We start from the raw sequence: 18,185 nt of genomic DNA, 5'->3' as shown, positions 1-18,185 counted from the left end.
CCATCTTAGCAAGTGCATGCCACGGAATATCAAAGAGAGGCTTGCCAGTCCGTGCTTGATGTTCCTGACAACCTTCTACCTTGCTCAAACAGGCACCACAGGCGAAGCAGCAACCAAAGCCTTGCACCTTACACTTGCCTACCAGTTCCCACCATCGCACTTCTCTCGTCTGGAGTCGCTTGTTGATATTGTGGACCCGAGAGCACCTGCAGCCTGGGAGGTGCGGCTCTACTCCAGGGATACCCGAATTGTAGGAAATGAGGTACTGAGGCTTTTAGAACTGGTATTCAAATGCAGTCATATGAAAGGAAAATCTGTAATAAGTACTGGCAAAACAAAAGAAAATTTGTAGTAATTGTCACGCACATATATTCACAGATATTTTTGGTACATCTCTGAGAGTGCCAATTCCGTGTCGATCATGTAACAAGTTCTTCATAAAGATCATTCAATTTTCAAGGAAACTTTGTGTCATTCTTTATTTTGATCAGACACCAAGAACATGGAGGTTGGTTTATCTCTTTTAAAGAGATAAGATGCACAGCAGTGTATATGTTGTTGACACATGCACATGCACAAGCATAAGCACAGGTGTACATGCACAGGAGCATACACTTTGAAGTATATACACAAAAGCATACACACAAGCATATGTACATAAGCACACACACACAAGCATACACACACAAGCACAAGCAAAAGCACAGGTACACATAAAATCAAACACAGATGCATACACACACGATCATAGGTACACAAGCACACACACAAGCATAGACACACACAGAAATATCCACATATACCACACTAACACTAACACTCAAACTCACTCTCTCACTCTCTCCCTCTCTCACTCTCTCCCTCTCTCACTCTCTCCCTCTCTCACTCTCTCCCTCTCTCACTCTCTCACTCTCTCACTCTCTCACTCTCTCACTCTCTCACTCTCTCACTCTCTCACTCTCACACATACACACACACACACACACACACACACACACACACACACACACACACACACACACACACACACACACACACACACACACACACACACACACACACACACACACACACACACACACATACATATAAATTAGAAACAGATATAATTACTCATAGATAGGAATAGGAAAAATGAGATAAGATATAAAAGGATAGAAATAAAATAAATAACCTTATTAGATAGGAATGAACTTCCTAATTACAGTGACCTTGTCTCAAATGTTATTTTATCTCATGTATTCTAATTTCTAGAAAAGCATAAAAATAATTCATAGCTACAATCATATCTTAAAAGTATTCTTCACAGAATAAATCAATTCAGCCATCTATTTGTCTTTGTTAAATTTGATAATGAGAGTGTGAATAAATCCATCAATCAGGGCTTTTCATTGATTTATATGATTAGCATAAATGGACTCAGGCACCTGGGCTTTTGTTTGTTTCATCTACCAAGTTCAAAATTTCTTCAGCTATGTATAAAACTAGAAGCAGGAGATTCTGATTTCTCATTTGATCAGAATTATTATCAAACTGTAAATGAACCTAGCTATCAAGAATTTTGTGTACTGTATCTGATGAGCATAACCAGGAATAATCCTGATTTTGTTAGTTTCATTTGGTTAGCGCAATCAGCAAGGTGTGAATAAACAGGGGCAATATTTTTTTTTTTTCTCATCTGTTATGCAGTGCCATAAATGATAAACTTAACCTCTAGATTAACACTTCTTTGCAGGTCCACAAAGTCTTGTATTCTCACGTCCCCCGGGAACCGGATGAACTCGAGCTGCTCATCGGCGATTTTGTCTATGTTAACGGAGACACATTGGGATCATCACCTGATGGATGGGTCGAAGGAACATCATGGCTGACTGGGTGTTCGGGTTTCTTGCCTATTAACTATATTGAACGTACAGCTGAATCAGATGCTTGGACACTTCACAAGTAAGTGCATGTGGATATTTCTGGGAAGTCTTGCTTAATTGAAGTCATTTGAATTATTTCCTTGAGGCCTACATAAGGGCTTTTTAGGAATCTTGTATTAAGCATGAATATATATTTAATTTATTTTTATATGATTTTGTTTTGAAATTCTATTAACAACAGTTAAAGCTATAAAGTAAATTGATTTGGAGTATGAATAAAGCATATCTTTTTCTAAAACACATTCTCATGAGTTGTGCAATGTATGTTTCTTTGCAAACACAGGGCAATCCCAGTTATAGGCAACTCTGGTTTAGAAGGGTTGGAAACGACAACTTTTCCCCGCCGTCCCCCGATCTCTTTGTCATTGCTGAACCTCCTCGAAAACAGCGAAGGCTCAAGACGCTCAACTGAAGTGCTTTCAGAATCATCATCGATGGATCGTTTACATTCTCGACAGGCTTCCCTAGAGGCAACTCAGTCACCTTTGTTGCCGAAATATGAGGCACTAGATGCTCTTTATGCCAAGGTAGGTTTCTCAATCCTTTAGAAATTAAGGACATCAGTCCACATCAGATTTGAGAAAAATTGAAAATAAGAGAAAAATTATCGAAAGGTAAGGGAAAGTAGTTCAACATGGGTTTGTAATATTCTCGTAGAATACTTTCACATTTTTAAATATTTTTATCACTTAAACGAGAATGAGTAATATTGCCAACATTCACCTATTTTCAGGTACTTTTTAACTTTATGTGGTGGTAATACTACCGAAGAGTAATTTTGTAATTATAATAGAACAAAACCGTTGGACTTACTCCTGAACCTTGTCTCAAAAAAGAATTCACAATGCATAGTTTGAATATTACAAAATTTCACACAAGTTTTATTTTACTTTTTATTTATTTATTTTATTTTTTTAAGATTAAGCTCTCAATTAATATTTTAATTTTTGGCAGGTAAAAAAGCCTAAGAAAGATGCTCCCCTTTACAAGTTCCCAATTGAAGGCCCAAGAAAGGTCATCGTGGCTCGTCACGGGGAGAGAGTTGACTTTACGTTCGGCGATTGGATACGTTTTTGTTTTGATGAGACAGGTTGGTAATAGAGTAGATCCTTTGTTTAGAGAGAGACCATTTTGGGCAGCGCTGATCATTCAAGTCTTGGCGAGTAGATTAGAATCTTTTTATTATTTTTTTCTTAAGAGATCCTTTGTGGAAGCTCTGGTTATTTCAGCCCCTGGAACCAGAAAGGATATAGTTACAGAGATGCCTTTGGGAGCCTTTGTTTGTTTAGGATTGGGAATTTCATTTCTTTGATTTTTTAGGATTGGGAATTTCATTTCTTTGATTTTTTAGGATTGGGAATTTCAGTCTTGAGTGATCCAGAGGAAGGGTTCCCTTGGATGATATGGCAATGGTTTCATGCTTATTGGAAATATATCCAAATAGAAGACAGTTAGTCATTTATGAGCTTTACTCCTACAAATAGTTAAGTTAAGGTTAAGTTACGTTAAGTTTCAGGTTAAGTATTAACATTAACAAATACTAGGAAGTTTTTTTGTTTTTTGTTACAGACCAATATTCTATTTTTCTGTTCCCTTGACTTCAAACAAAAATTCTATTTTCTCTTTCCTTCTTTTAGACTGACTGTACTCATGCAATTATTATCTTTCATGTATGCACTCAGGAGTTTACACCCGTCGAGACCTGAATATGCCCGAAAAACTGCCATGCCGGATAGGAGCACCACACAGCTTCTATAAAGATTGTCCCCTAACAAACATTGGTTTACTGCAAGCCACTCTTGTGGGACAAGCCCTAAAGAACTCCAACACCGAGGTGCATCACGTCTTCTGCTCCCCGTCTCTGCGCTGTGTTCAGACGTGTACCAATATCTTAAAAGGTGGGGTAGCACGTTTCATCCATTTCTGATTAGCAGGGACCATATTTCATAGATTGTTTATATATCATTCTTGTATTTCTAGAGTTGAACTTCAATTGTTGATGCCTTTCAGGGTTGGGCATAGCAGAACGTATGCCGATCAATATTGAGCCTGGCTTATTTGAGTGGTTGGCTTGGTATCAGGATGGGTTACCTGTTTGGATGACATTAGACGAGTTGATTGAGGCAGGGTTCAACATCAACCGTAATTATGACCCCCTTATCCGAAAGGAGGAGGTCAAGGACACCCATGAAAGTTGTGAGCAGTACTATGGGAGAAACGCTTATGTTACCCAGAGTATTATTAATACAACGCAAGCTCAAGGTTAGTACAGCCCTTTTAGTTCTTTCTCTCTCTCTCTCTTTCTCTCTCTTTCTCTCTCTTTCTCTCTTTTTCTCTTTCTCCATCTCTCTTTCTCCATCTCTCTTTCTCTTTCTCTCTTTCTCTTTCTCTCTCTCTCTCTCTCTCTCTCTCTCTCTCTCTCTCTCTCTCTCTCTCTCTCTCTCTCTCTCTCTCTCTCTCTCTCTCTCCCTCTCCCTCTCCCCTCTCTCTCTCTCTCTCTCTCTCTCTCTCTCTCTCTCTCTCTCTCTCTCTCTCTCTCTCTCTCTCTCTCTCTCTCTCTCTCTCTCTCTCTCTGTCTTCTCTCTTTTGTTCTTTCTCATCTTTTATATATCGGACCTCTTTTAGATATGTTAATACTGTACAATGTACCTTTATGTTTTTGAATCTTTCAACCTCTTCGTCAAAGAAAAAGACGCTAGCTGTGTTTATTCTTATTTTAGATACAAATTTCTTTATATTGCATATATCTTTTCACAGGAGGAACAATATTGCTGGTTGGACATGCTGCAACCTTGGACACATGCACGCGACAGTTAGTTGGAGGTGCGCCAAGGTCTGCCCATGAGATGACGTCTATTATCAAAAAGGTGAGGATGAAGAAAGGTACACATTTAACATCTTTATTTTCTCTCTCACTCTCTCTTTCTCTTTCTCTCTTTCTCTCTCTCTCTGTCTCGTCAAGCTATTTTTTGTACATTTGTGCTATAGATGATTTCCAGTTACTTTCCTTACGAGATTGTAACTAATTTGTATTAATACTTGGCTGGCAGTTGCAGGATATTTCTTCTTTTTTTCAGAAATTTGAGTTCCATTATTTCATTTTATCTGTTCTAATGTGCTGACATGTCTCCTGTATATTTTGTTTATTATGACTCTCTTTTTATGTTAAACTGGTTTATTAGTTTAATATTTCTTTCCTCCAACCTGGCTCTAAAGGCTACTCCTAGAAAAACGTCGTGTCCCTAAAAGATATGAGCAGTGAGCTATTCCATCTGCTAATAGTTCAGTGATTTCCTTCATCATACACATAGTCTGTTGACTAGATGTGCTGTATTTAATGGCTGTTCAATTATATAAAAGGAAGTGTAAAAGTTTTGAATTATAATTAGATTATTTTACTGATTCATTTTTTGCTGTTCATGTTATAGAATATCTGTCCTTTTTTAAGGGGTTTTGCATATGGCTTAGTATCCTGGATTTTGGTTTCTACTGTAGATATCTTGTTACCCATTTCTCCATGTCCAGAAAGAGTAACCCTTATTCAATGCCACCAGGATTTTGGTGAGATATAGACATTCAAGGTTTGGTGCTTCGTAATAAGTGCTGTACTAAAAATATCTCGTAACAATCATTACAAATACAAAACTAAATCACACTTCATTAATTGTTTTATAATTCATATGGAATAAGTGTACTAGCTACTGTTGGAAATATTTTTTGAAAGCTAAAGGGAATGAAAAGTTACATGTATGTTTTGGAGTCATGTTGCAAAGGCTCGCTTCTTTTTACTCTTAGCTTCCTCTTCAACAGCAAAAGTCATAATAATATCACAGCAGCAAGCCAGCCACCACCTCTGTCACTCTCTATTTGTTCCACTCAGGTCAGTCCATACTTAAGCATATGGAGAAATGGTTGTTTTGTGATAGCACAGTCCAGAAAAGCCCACCTAAAGTCCACCTACAAGGATTTTAAGACTTTTTTTTTCCACTTCCCCTCATCCTCCTTTGTCTTTTGTTGTTCTACCTTCTTCTTCTCATCTTCCTTCTCCTTCTACTCATCTTCCTCCTCCTTCTTCTCCTCCTCCTCCTCCTCCTCCTCCTCCTCCTCCTCCTCCTCTACCTATTGCACCACATCCTGATCTTCATCCGCCTTTTTTTCTTCTTTTCTGCTTTATTTTACACATTACCTAATTTGGAAATATAACCAGCTTACCAGAACACCTGCTTATCGGGTCAGAAGTAGCCCAAAGAGCCAGAGTTGAAAAGAGAGAGATCGCTTTATGAAAATTACCTTTCCGTTGCTCCTTACTTGCATTTTCCGTCTCTCTAGAGCCTGTAATGTTCTTGCGGCAGTTTATCAACAAGAAGTGGAGGTGTGCTTGCCTGTTTTTGTGCATTTTTTGACAGTTTTAGCCAATATGACATCTTTTCCTTAAACTGTCTCTTCCTTTTGATTTTAGATCATTTGTTTATCGTTGCTTTTGGTTTGCTCTGTTGGCTGCAGGTGCAGTGAAGGCTAGAGCTTTTGTGAGTGAACTAAAATTGTAATGCTGTTTTCTAAAGATGTATTTTCAGCAAGTGAGCTTTATTATAGATTAATCATCTTTATTATGTGTACAAGGTATTGTTATTATATACAGTTTGTATGTGCATATATTTTATGTATACTTTTCTGTATATTTATGGAAATGTATCAGAAAAAGTTGTTAAGTTACATTTCAAAATGGGCATGAGACTATTGAAAGCTGAGTGAGTGTGTGTGTGTGTGTGTGTGTGTGTGTGTGTGTGTGTGTGTGTGTGTGTGTGTGTGTGTGTGTGTGTGTGTGTGTGTGTGTGTGTGTGTGTGTGTGTGTGTGTGTGTGTGTGTGTGTGTGTGTGTGTGTGTGTGTGTGTGTGTGTGTGTGTGTGTGTGTGTGTGTGTGTGTGAATTTCATTGATATGAATGTAGTAAGCAAGTGAACTGAGAACTTAATCCATTTCAACCATGCTGTAAAAGGGTTGAGATGGTTTGAGCTGGTATATAGCTCAGAGGTCTCAAATAAAAGATGGCCACTAAAAAAGAATAATGATACTTAATATAAGTTTGGATTTCTGAGAGGCTTTTGTTATAAATGGGGAAACAGTTATCATATAATATAAGAGATGCTACAGTCATGTCTCAGCATTGGTCTCACAGTTCTGTTTCTTATCCATTTGAGATATGTTTTTATGTAGCACATATAACATATCTTTCTAAAAAATTGTATAATCAATAGATTTAGGTTTCTGGTATGTATGATATACATATATGCAGTGTCTATATATAAGACAAAACTGTGAAAAGAAATAAAACAATCCTCAACATTTTCAAAGGATCAAAGAATATTTAGTATATGATTTGTGTAAAATGCTGTTTTATATCAGTAAAGCTTATCTCATTGAGAAATACACATGGTGTATTTTCTACATGTATGCTTATATTACATCATAATATTTTGAAACTCTGTGTGTGCGTGTGTGTGTGTGTGTGTGTGTGTGTGTGTATGTGTATGTGTGTAAAATGTCAATTTTCTTTCTAATTGATTATTCTTAATAACAAGGAATTTCTCTTCATGAGAAAAATGTTTACTATCTACTATATGAATAATAAAAAGAATATGAAATTAAAGAGAATAAGGGGAATAATGCAGAAAGACTCATTCTGTTATTTCTTGATATGAAGTAATTTGTTGGGGAAGTGAATGAACCATAAAAAGTTATTTTAATGGTCAAGTAATAACCCAGACTAAGAGAAAAAAAAATGGTATGATCAATGGATGAATTATCATAAATTGATTTTTAGCTTTTTTCGGTGTGTGTTCACTTGAAGCTTTTGAAAATGTGAAGTGTCTTAAAACAAAGCATAAAAAAGATAATACATAGTGGGAAAAAAACGGTTTGATTATGTCATGTAACATGTAAGAAACGTGTTATTGATAGCTAACTGTCCTAGATAGTTGTTGAAGAGGACTTTGACTTGACAGGTTCCCTACGGGTGCACGGCTAAGATAGAAGAGACAGCCTGTGGCCACTGGAGACTTTTTCCTCCCGAAGTTAATCCTGTAACCTACTCTGGCATTATGGAGTTTGACTGGAGAGTTCTCCTCTGAGGAAGGGACCTCTTGCACATTGTGATTGCAATTTTTTTTGAGGGGTCAGGGTTGTTTATCTATGCTTGTAGCTTGCATAATTGGGATGGGTGCTTAAAATGTTTTTGAGTGAGGTTTGATGTTATATAGTCATTCAGCTGTTGATGTATGGCATCTGTACAGTCATTCAGCTGTTGATGTATAGTATATATATAGTAAAGGCTAATATTGAAAGTATTTCTCATGCTTTTGAGTACATTGAACATGATAGGCATAATTGCTAACAGAAAATCAGTATCTTCTACTTTTTATGAAGGATATATAAGAAAAAAATTAATTGTTCAAATTTTGAGTTCTCAGTTTCATCTGTTCATATTTACACATAAATCCTATTTTTTTTCATTCTTGTACCATAGAAATATTAACCCATTGTGGAATTGTGCCTAACAACCTAACTGGCAGTGGGTGGTCTACAACACTAATGGCACCAACTAAAAATTAGAGGAACTTGGAAAGTGTTTTCTCTGCCCTCCAGGCAGCACAGACTAGCCTTAATATTTTTCCATAAATCCATCCCAAATATGGGTTTAGGCTGACTTTGGAACTCTGTAGCTCTGAAGCTAGTGCCGTCACAGCCATAATACTTGATGGCTGTGTGCTCACATCAACTGTGAGCAAATGCATCATGTACACGTTGACACCTGTCTTTTAGATATAAGCGGTGCCGTCAGGTATGTCATGACACCCGTACTCAATGGGTTGATAGATTTCATGAACAGAATATGCTGTGCAATTATTCTTGGGAATCAGGTTTCTTCCACACTTGATTTGTCTTTACTGATTCTTTCGGTGTTAGTCTAATTATTTGCATTTCATCAGGAATTGCAGGATATCCACTTAAGTGAAAAGATGAATACATGATGGCTGAGTATGTAACATGCTATTATGTGATTATGTAAGAGTTAATGAGTATTCAGTACAGAGCAGTAACAGTAAGGCTTTAGAAGCATGATTTACCTCAAAATACTCTTAACTGTTAACAAAATTGGGTTTTTAGGAGGCAGCCAACAGCATATTAATGACACTACCTTGTACCGACATACAGAAAACTGCATGTAGCATATATCCAGCATAACTGATAAACTTCAAACTGTCACGTACATAGACTTTATACTTTTTCTGATATTTTTCTTCACTAAGTTGGGGGGTCTGGTAAATTGAGAGATCTCTATATTTGTTTATAGTAGTGCCAGAGTGGATTTCTACGCAGAGTTTCCATTGGTAATTTGTGACTGAATTTGTAAACACAAGTAAGAAAAAATAAGTAACATGCTTTTAAAGGCCAGTTTTGCCAAAACTTTGATGGTCTGTGGTTTGCTGAAGCTGTTAAATGCTATGAAACTCAGAAGTTCCATCTGTTTTTTCTTAGAGGATGTTTAACTATATTGATGTAGGATTACATTGCTTTGATTTTGAACAGAATTTAGATTTTATCAAGATATCAAACTTACCAGATTTAGGCAGTAGGATTTACAAGATGATTAAAGACTATGAATTGCTTGTAGTCTGAAGTATAGAAATAAGGGAAGTTTTGTTTTATGATCAAGTCCCTGTCTTTGTGTGTGTATCACTATAATGCTTTTCTTATATATAATTTTTAGTTTAGGTGTCAGAGTTAAGGTGTTTCCTTTATTGCAAATAGATCTTTTTAATGGGATTTTCAGCTCTTGTAATATGCAGTTGTTTTTAATATATCATTTAGTCTGAATGTTGAATGAGATAGGCTTAATAACTTTTTAAATACTTGAAATGAGGATCTTGTATTGCAAATGCCAAAAAGAGAACTCTAATTTAAGTTCTCATGAAATAAGGTATAATTTCATAAAAAGCCATCATTTCATCAGAGTGGTAAATCATAGCCATTATGATTATATTTATAATGTACCAATTATTGAGTCCTATTGTATAATGTGTCTAAAAGATAGGGGGGAAATACCCATACCATTAACCCACTTACGACGGGGGCATTCCAGCCTTGAATGTCCCAATGCCGGGGCGTTCGAATTATTAGGCCTAAATCAATTAAATGGCTGGCACAATACTGTGCCGCCCGGCCACTGGGCTTTTGAATGTGCGGTACAGTACTGTACCACCCGTCCAGAGAGGGTTAAGGAAAAAGGGATTGATGACAATTCGTATCTTACTGATAGGAAAGAGTTGATAAAATAAGAACAATGCAGAAAACCGACAATGAATACAGCAATGTCAATCAATTTACTATGGCTTCTGATGAGTATGAAAAAAGCAGATAAGCCGGAAGACTTATTCATCGACTCTTTTGTTTCTACATGCAAGCCTAATGCTTTGTTGCTTTTGTAAAAGCTCATGGGCAGGAATGTACAATGCGCTTTTGCTTGTCCTTGTAACCAGTGTTTTAGAGACATTTTTTATCATTGTTAGGTGTGTTATGAAGTTTATTGGTGCCTTATGAGTAACTAAAGTAATTAGGTATGATTCCTTGTGTGATCTATTTCTGTGATAACTATAGGATGGATTTTGAGGCAGTTTTGATTTTGTGGAAGAATCTAATTTAAGTTCAAATAAGTAATGTATACCATTTTTCTTTTCTGATAGATCATATCAATTATGGAAATATTTGTTTGAAAAAGAAAAAAAAAATCATGAAGATAGTCATTGCCATTATCTTCTCACACCAAAAAGCCAGCTGTTGTATAACTTCCTCTTGTAACCACAGATTCCGTACTGCTCCACAAGTGCCGTTGTGGAATTGCCCTCGAGTCGCTGGTCTCTGGTTCAGCCAGTCATGCCTGTTTCGAATACTGGACAAGCTCATTATGACTGGAGAATCCTCTTGTATTGATGGGAGAAGCAAGGTTTATCTTTTTTGCTTAGAAATTATTTTTTATGTGTTTGCCCATTGGAGACCCCCTAGGTGTATAGCACCCCTTAAAGCAGTTTGCTGTAATATTTGTGTAATGAGTTGTCTTTAAAAGAGAAACACATTTTGATCATTAGTTTTTACTTGCAGGATATCTGATTAGGAATATTAAGTAAATCTTTGGTGTATCTCCTTAATAATCCGAATATGAGTCTCTAATCATTGCTAAGGAAGCATCAAGACTTTGTAAGATTATTCCTGTCGTAGTTACGTTGCTGGTTATCTAGTCAATATTTTCAAGGCTACACTAATAATGTAGTATGCATTATTTTCTTTCATTTGTCTTAAATCATTCCGAGTATGTATCTTTGACCAGTAATTCATGAGCATTTGACTTTCATTTGTGAGTACTGCATAAAGTGAGAGCACATAATTTCAGCTTAAAGGATGATTACTTGTTGAAGTTTACATGCTCAATAAATCTACAAACTTATAAAGTTATAAATTTAAAGGGATGACATCCCATCTTAAAAATTATAATATGTAGCATGGTTTGTTCTCTCAATCAAGCTCTCTTTCAAGGCCTCTGTCTCAAAGTCTCCTCTGAATATTTCACTCTTTCTTTGTTCAACTTTTCACTGCTTTCACTTTGTACTACATTAGTTTGAATGAGAGAATTTTAAATTGATGTCTCTTCTTAGGAAGTGTGTAAAAGTTTAAGGTTTAACACTTAATCATGAAAAATTTAATATTTTCTATATCAGGATGAATGTAAATCATCATCATTTACCTTAAACAGGGACATACTTTTAATTCTGATATTGATGGTCAGTGTACTTTTTTAAGAGTTACTGAATGTTCCTGTGATCTCGATGTGTAATTTTACCAGTTATTCTTAGGAATATATATTTATTTATTTGCCATTTTTCAAAAGTTTTATTACAGTTCTTCCAGTGAGAAGCAAATGATTCCCTCTGGATATTATGATTATTGTTACAATACCTAAGTGCTATACATCTATCTCTGTTGGTCAACTTTTTTTCCTCTTTTGTTTTTATCTCATGAAAAGATATGGATACGATTTCTTTTGCTTTGTTGTCAGCAATCGTTATGTTTTGGCTGCTTGGTTATTAGACAAGAGAAATTATTTGCACACTGGCCAAGGGATATGAGCTCTTGTCGATCAGAAGTTTATGTACTATTTATCACTCTGATGATAATGGTATAAGTAGTTGCCTTATCATTGTTCAGGAAAATATGAAAATGCTGAATGGCTGCTGCGTTGGCCTCTCCCCCTCGCCCTTCCCCCCATGCAAGGCTAATGGCAACAGTGAAGCACCAGATTATTGTGTGTCTTGACTTTATTACCATCATTATTATTATTATTATTTACTCATTTACTTTATTTAACTCTGTGTCTTTTAAAGCATGTACTCAGACCTCCTCCATCAGTGCATGAGGAAGCCCAGCCTGAGGTGCTGCTAAATAGAAAGGAAAATTATTTTTTAAAGATATAATGTGGCATCCCCAGGTATCCTCACAGAGACCGAGATGATGTCTTTACTTCTCTAACTAGTCTTCAGTATTCCATTGTTTTTCGTTAAGGAATCACAAATTTTTTCCCCCATTATTTGTGCCAAAGCAAAATTATCTGTACAGTAAGCAATTTACTTGAATCTCTTTCTTTCAACAAATGTTGTTCAAATACTCTCTCTACTTGAGACTCTCTTTCATTTTTTTCTTACATTGATATAAAAAATGATGGCTAGAGTAATTCCTTTGCAGCCATCATGAAATCTCTCTTTTGATTAATATGAATTACTTTGTTTAACATTTCAGTTTACAGAAAGTTAGAGTGTGATATTCCATTATTATAACTTATTTGCTGTGATAGATTTATTAGTATATAAAAAATTTGTGTTGTTGACTGTGTGTTTTTCTAAAAGAGAAATATCTTATATAATAAACAAGGTGTTTTTTGTTGTTTATTAGTAAGATTGTTGTTTGTGTCCCATTCAGACATGAATTTAAAATCAAAAGACTTAAAGATAGAGAGGCCGTTAGCCATGGTATCTCAACAGATGCATGATGTTTTCCATGGTATTTCATATGGAATGTTTGTAGTCATGTTATTAGCCAGCTATAACAAATTATATGATCTTTTCCCCCTTTGGTGAGTTCTTATTTTTATTTTTGGTTTTATTTATGGTATCTGTTCATAGAGCCAAATCAGATTATGATGTTTTCTTGGAAATTATAATGTTAGATGTAATGTCATCGACATGATCAGTGAGCATTGTTGTGAGATTCTCTTCATCATATATATACAGGCAAAAATGCTTTATTATTGTTCCTTACTTTCTCTTGCTGAAAAAATAAATTTCTTTCTTTACTCACTCCTGTTCTTATTGCTCTCCTTTAAGGACTCTTCATATATATATATATATATATATACAATATATATATATATATATATATATATATATATATATATATATATATATATATATATATATATATATATATATATATGTATGTATGTATGTATGCATATATTTATTATATATATTTGTGTGTGTGTGGGTAACTTGATACTTACACTTCAATAGAATCTAGAATAATGTTACTTTGTTTCCCTTTCTCTAACATTTCTAACATTTTCCCATTAGAACTAAATGAATTTGATTCCCAGGAGGTTCACCCCCACCACCATGATGCTTCCACCATTAACAGATTTATTATCACTTCCCAACAGGTTCCCTACTGTTCCTTTTCCATGGCGGGCCAGGAGACATCCGGCGCCTGGTCGCTCCTCGAACCTCCCTTCCCCCCCGTGACCCACTCGGCAAATATGAGATACGACTGGAAGGTCCTCGTCCCGTAGTTGTTTCCGTCCCTTCCCTCCCGGTGTTGAGTAATTGTAATGTGGTTGACAGTCGGAGGCCCGTTCCAACCGAGGCTCTGTAGTCCGATACTCTTGAATGGCTCAGAAGGTTCGACAGGTACATTTTTCGTCTGCTACCCTGACAGAGATGGAGATTTGTCCAGCTGATTTTAAGGTTTGTACAGTGGCTGAGATAGGATGCTTTGTTATCATATTATTCTTGTAAATATATATATATTTTTTTTCTCTCTTTTTGTTAATCTTTTGATTGGTGACTTTAATATGCAAGGTTGGTTTTAAAGGTTTGTTAGTATTTATATATTTTATAACTGCTCAAGATATTCTTATAGAATTATTGGAGTTTATTTGTTCTGTTTTTATATTCTAAAGAGAGATGGGTCATTGATATTAGTGTTGTTTTTTAAAAAGAATATTTCATAGAGCAGATAGACATCTTGAAATTGCCCACACTTCTTGGATTATTCAGTCCTTTTGGCGTGAACTACTTCCTGTCTACTTGCTCAGTCTTTCCGTGATAGACATGCTGTGAACAGTCTTCGGGATTGCAATTTCTATATGTGTGATGATGTTACCGATTGTTTTTTTCACATCACCCTATAATCCTAGGTGATGAAGCAGTGGCGGAATTAAAGTTATCTTGAATATCCCTTTTCACATGGCATATAGTACAAATGAGCGTAGAAAGGGACCAAGAGGATTGTATAAACCACTCTGAAGAAATTGCTCATTTGCCATTGAATCTATTCATAACACACATGTACACTTCGCAAAGAAAATGAAGTCTTAAATGATGATGAAAAGAATTTGCGTGATATGTTATGCCAATATATTGAATGTAATGTTGAAGACTCTTCAAATGCCGAAGTTGACATACATGTAAGCTTGGTTAACCTAGGCACTCACTCTGCCAATAAGCATTTTGAATTAACAAGATCATGTTTGTAACAAAACCTTGCTATAGCACCAGACTGGAAACTTTGCAATGTGCACCTGAAGTCTCAGCTTCTCACTCTAAATGTCAGTTGCAGAAAAGTCAAACCAAGTTGTAGAAGTATCCCCCAATATTTACTTTGATTTCACAAGCTGGATTACTGGAGAATATCTGAAGTCTGAAATCATCCAAAAATTAATAATCAACTTTGATAATTGACAATTTGATGGAAAGAAGTGTGTATGCTATACAGCTGCATAACTTTGAAGGTCCTGGAGGGAAATGACAAAAGGAATTGCAGAGCCACGCATGTTTATTTGCTGCAGCCACAAACATAATATCTGCTCATATTGCAAACTCTCCAGTCTGGGTTTTGCTTAATATCAAAAGTTTTTTGTATAAGAAGGGAGAGGTACCTATTCCTTGGCCTTTCCATAGGATGGATGAATAATATTTTACAATGTGTAATGTGATTTGTTGCTGCAATTATTTTGTCTGCACCAGATAATCATTACTAATTCTGTCCCATGTTATCTTTGTTTTATGCTTTATGGTATAGCTTTTATAACAGTATGGAATGCTGGATAACCAACACCAGCTCCTTTGAAGTGTTTACATATATATTTTTATTATTCACATGTTAATTACACAAGAGACATGAACACTAAGGGATCTTATACAACTTAAAAGCTCCCACTGCACTTCCATAATTTGCTCCTCAGTTGAGATAGTAAACCAGAATTCAGGAATAGCTACCCTTCTTAGGCTCTTCATTTCTGAAGGAATGTCTGCAAGCAAAATGGTTCAGGTTAACCCTCGGAAAAAATCTTCCAAGGTCTTCACCCTCGTTCAGAAGGTTACACATCCTTTCGAGAGATTTATTTATGATTTGTGCCGCTCATTTAGCCAGGATTCCAATAAGTGTATCATCCAAGTGTTTATGGTCTGACAGAAATGAGAAAGATTTTAAAAGGTGAAAGGACTTTAAGTAAATTATATCTTTAGATGTAACTGATAATCTGTCGTCAATGTGATAGTTCAAATGAGAAGTAGCATCAATAATCAGTACAGGCAGTAAGGGCATTAATATTTCTGCAATCAGAATTCTTTTGTGTAATAATATCCTTTTGCATTGACTGCTGAAGTCTATTTATTTCACTGTTTACTTCATTTCTATTCATGAATATGGTTTTAGAAATGAAAAGATGAAAGACCTTTATAGCCATGGTCATTATTATGTAGGTTATAGGTCACCAGACAAAATATTTAAGTAATTTTTTTTTGAAGTTGTTGGTCAGGGTAGCTCATCAGGAGTATAAGGATTATGTATAGCCACTTAAATCAGATATTTTTTTATATCTGCTTGTGATTCTTTCCCCTTCCCCATTCCATTACCTCTAATCACTAAAGGACAAAATTGACAGATATATGTGCACATTGGAAAAATTGTCCAAATTACCCATAGTAGAGATATCAAAATTAGAACAATTTGTGCCAAAATAATTGTCTATGAAAATAGACCAAAAAAAAATAGATGAGTTTTCCCCATCCTGCATGTACATGTAGCTCTGAATTTTGCCGTCCTTTAGGGCTTGAGGCATTTTCTTTTCCTCAGCCAATATTTAAATTTTAGTGTATCTGTACATACTTGAGTAGACTTTGCCCAGTGATAGTGAGAGAACGACATGCGAGTCTGTAGCCTCACCCACCGCACCTTACCACCGATGGTTTGTGATTTTTTATTACATTTGATTGTTGCTGATCAGAACGATGATAACTTAGGATAATTTAAATAAACTTGTTACGCAATGATTTATAGTGTATTTTTAAATACAGTGATTTATGATGAATAAATGTGCTCTCTAATTGGAGACTTTTTGATGCAAGAAATTGATGATTGATTTATTTCTGCATAAGGTCCTTTAAGGAAGCAATTTTTAGCTATTGCCATTGTTACACTTTTGATTATGTGATGTTTGTCTCTAGGTGTTTCTTATTTTCTTTTTGTCATTCAATTGAAGATGTGGAAGACTGGAATAGAGGGGCTAGAGTTCCTCTATCGGTGTCATCTTACTTTTTAAACCAGTCGTGGAAAATTTTCTGCACTAAATGTTTGATCATTTGCATGCGTCCGTGAAATGTGTTGTTGTATCCCCCTAGCAAGTCCTGTGTCCGGCTGCTTGTTTGGCCTTAAGGAGCCAAATATTTTGTGCGTTCATTCCAGTTGGTTGATCATATTTGCAGTTTTTACCTTTATCATAAGGGTTAATGTGATCTTTGCCTTATACTTGTCCTAGGAGTGATCTTAACGGCAAAGGATGGATAGCTTAGACTAGCATGAATAGAGGATAACTCATAGGTGAGCATTTGAATTGGGAAAATAAGATATTGTAGGGAAGAATATATAGATTAATGATTGTTGTGTGTTGATTGGTTCAAATGTTTTTTCAGGATAAAACCTTAAAGAGAAGAAGCAAGAAATTAAAATGTATATAAATTAGCTTTCATCCATGTTCATGAGACTGAATGCAAAAAAGACACTGTTGTGAAAATGTATCCAAGATGACACTTTAATATGAATTTTTAAGTGTTGATGTGCATGTGAGTAAGTGCTTGTTGTGCAACATGCCTTCCTTCAGTAGTAAACAGGGAGAGTACAGTTTTTATTTTCTAGTCACCTGTTACCACAGTATAGATTTAGCTCATGTAACCCTGTATTGCAAATCAAGTTAGATTCTTCTTACATCTTGTTCATTTTTTTTTTCCCCCTCTCACAATTTTTTTATTTTTTTATTTGAACTGACTTGGCTTCTTGTTCCTCCTAAGTATTTCATGTTGAAATGTCACGGATATTTCACTAGTGATTTATGTCACATATTGTATATAATGATATTTTACATCCTGAGTGATGAGTGAGCACATGATTCATCACTCTATTATAGCTTGGTTACAGATGCTTTGAGAGTCAAAGTGTACATTTATTCTGGTTTATGTATTTACCAGAATCCCCGGGTTGGAAAGCCAGTTCGTGTGGTGGCCATTTTTTGCACTTTCTTGACTTAGCAGTACTTCGGCGAAAGTATTTAGTCTTTACGAAGAGCGAGGAGAAATCTGTAAGGGATATCCCGGTGAATTTGTCCTTTGGATTGATATATCTTAAGGCCTATGATGACATTGGTAATAATGTAGAGATATTATAGCCATCTGTGTAAATGAAGAAGAAATGAATATTACGGTGCTTTAAAGTTTTTTGTTTGATTCTCCTTTTGGTTATGTTAGTCACTGCAAATGTAGCATAACAAGTTATTACAATATATACTCAAATATGCATTTGCCTCCTCTCTGGCTTAGCAGCTAGAAGATGTAGTCAGAGTTACTCCTTCATTTTGTGGTGTACTACAAGGTAATTCTTCATTGAC

At 35.6% G+C, this 18,185-nt stretch overlaps 1 protein-coding gene across 9 annotated transcripts in view; it reads left to right on the top strand.

Moving 5' to 3' along the window:
* The window catches only part of Epp (Ecdysteroid phosphate phosphatase), a 26,995-nt gene extending 8,984 nt beyond the window's left edge, over window positions 1–18,011 (top strand). For 2 of the 9 annotated variants that reach the window (XM_043024173.2, XM_043024169.2), the window contains 8 exons: window positions 93–262; window positions 1,736–1,944; window positions 2,209–2,452; window positions 2,880–3,015; window positions 3,608–3,823; window positions 3,936–4,187; window positions 4,683–4,792; window positions 13,686–18,011. In XM_043024173.2, coding sequence (XP_042880107.1) covers window positions 93–262; window positions 1,736–1,944; window positions 2,209–2,452; window positions 2,880–3,015; window positions 3,608–3,823; window positions 3,936–4,187; window positions 4,683–4,792; window positions 13,686–13,814 — 1,466 coding nt within the window. In that variant the 3' untranslated portion in view covers window positions 13,815–18,011. Of the gene's footprint in view, window positions 1–92; window positions 263–1,735; window positions 1,945–2,208; window positions 2,453–2,879; window positions 3,016–3,607; window positions 3,824–3,935; window positions 4,188–4,682; window positions 4,793–5,735; window positions 5,806–7,926; window positions 13,324–13,685 lie in introns of those variants that run through there. The other 7 variants (XM_086543608.1, XM_043024170.2, XR_015191583.1 and 4 more) reach the window with 6 other exon arrangements.
* The last annotated feature ends 174 nt before the right edge of the window (window positions 18,012–18,185 follow it).

This window comes from Penaeus japonicus, unplaced genomic scaffold (genome assembly GCF_977035675.1).
Source record: "Penaeus japonicus unplaced genomic scaffold, GWHDUDI00000001_assembly GWHDUDI00000013, whole genome shotgun sequence".
In the NCBI taxonomy this organism is placed as follows: domain Eukaryota; kingdom Metazoa; phylum Arthropoda; class Malacostraca; order Decapoda; family Penaeidae; genus Penaeus; species Penaeus japonicus.
The sequence above is the reverse complement of the archived record's forward strand: the minus strand, read 5'-3'. Positions and strand labels throughout refer to the sequence as shown.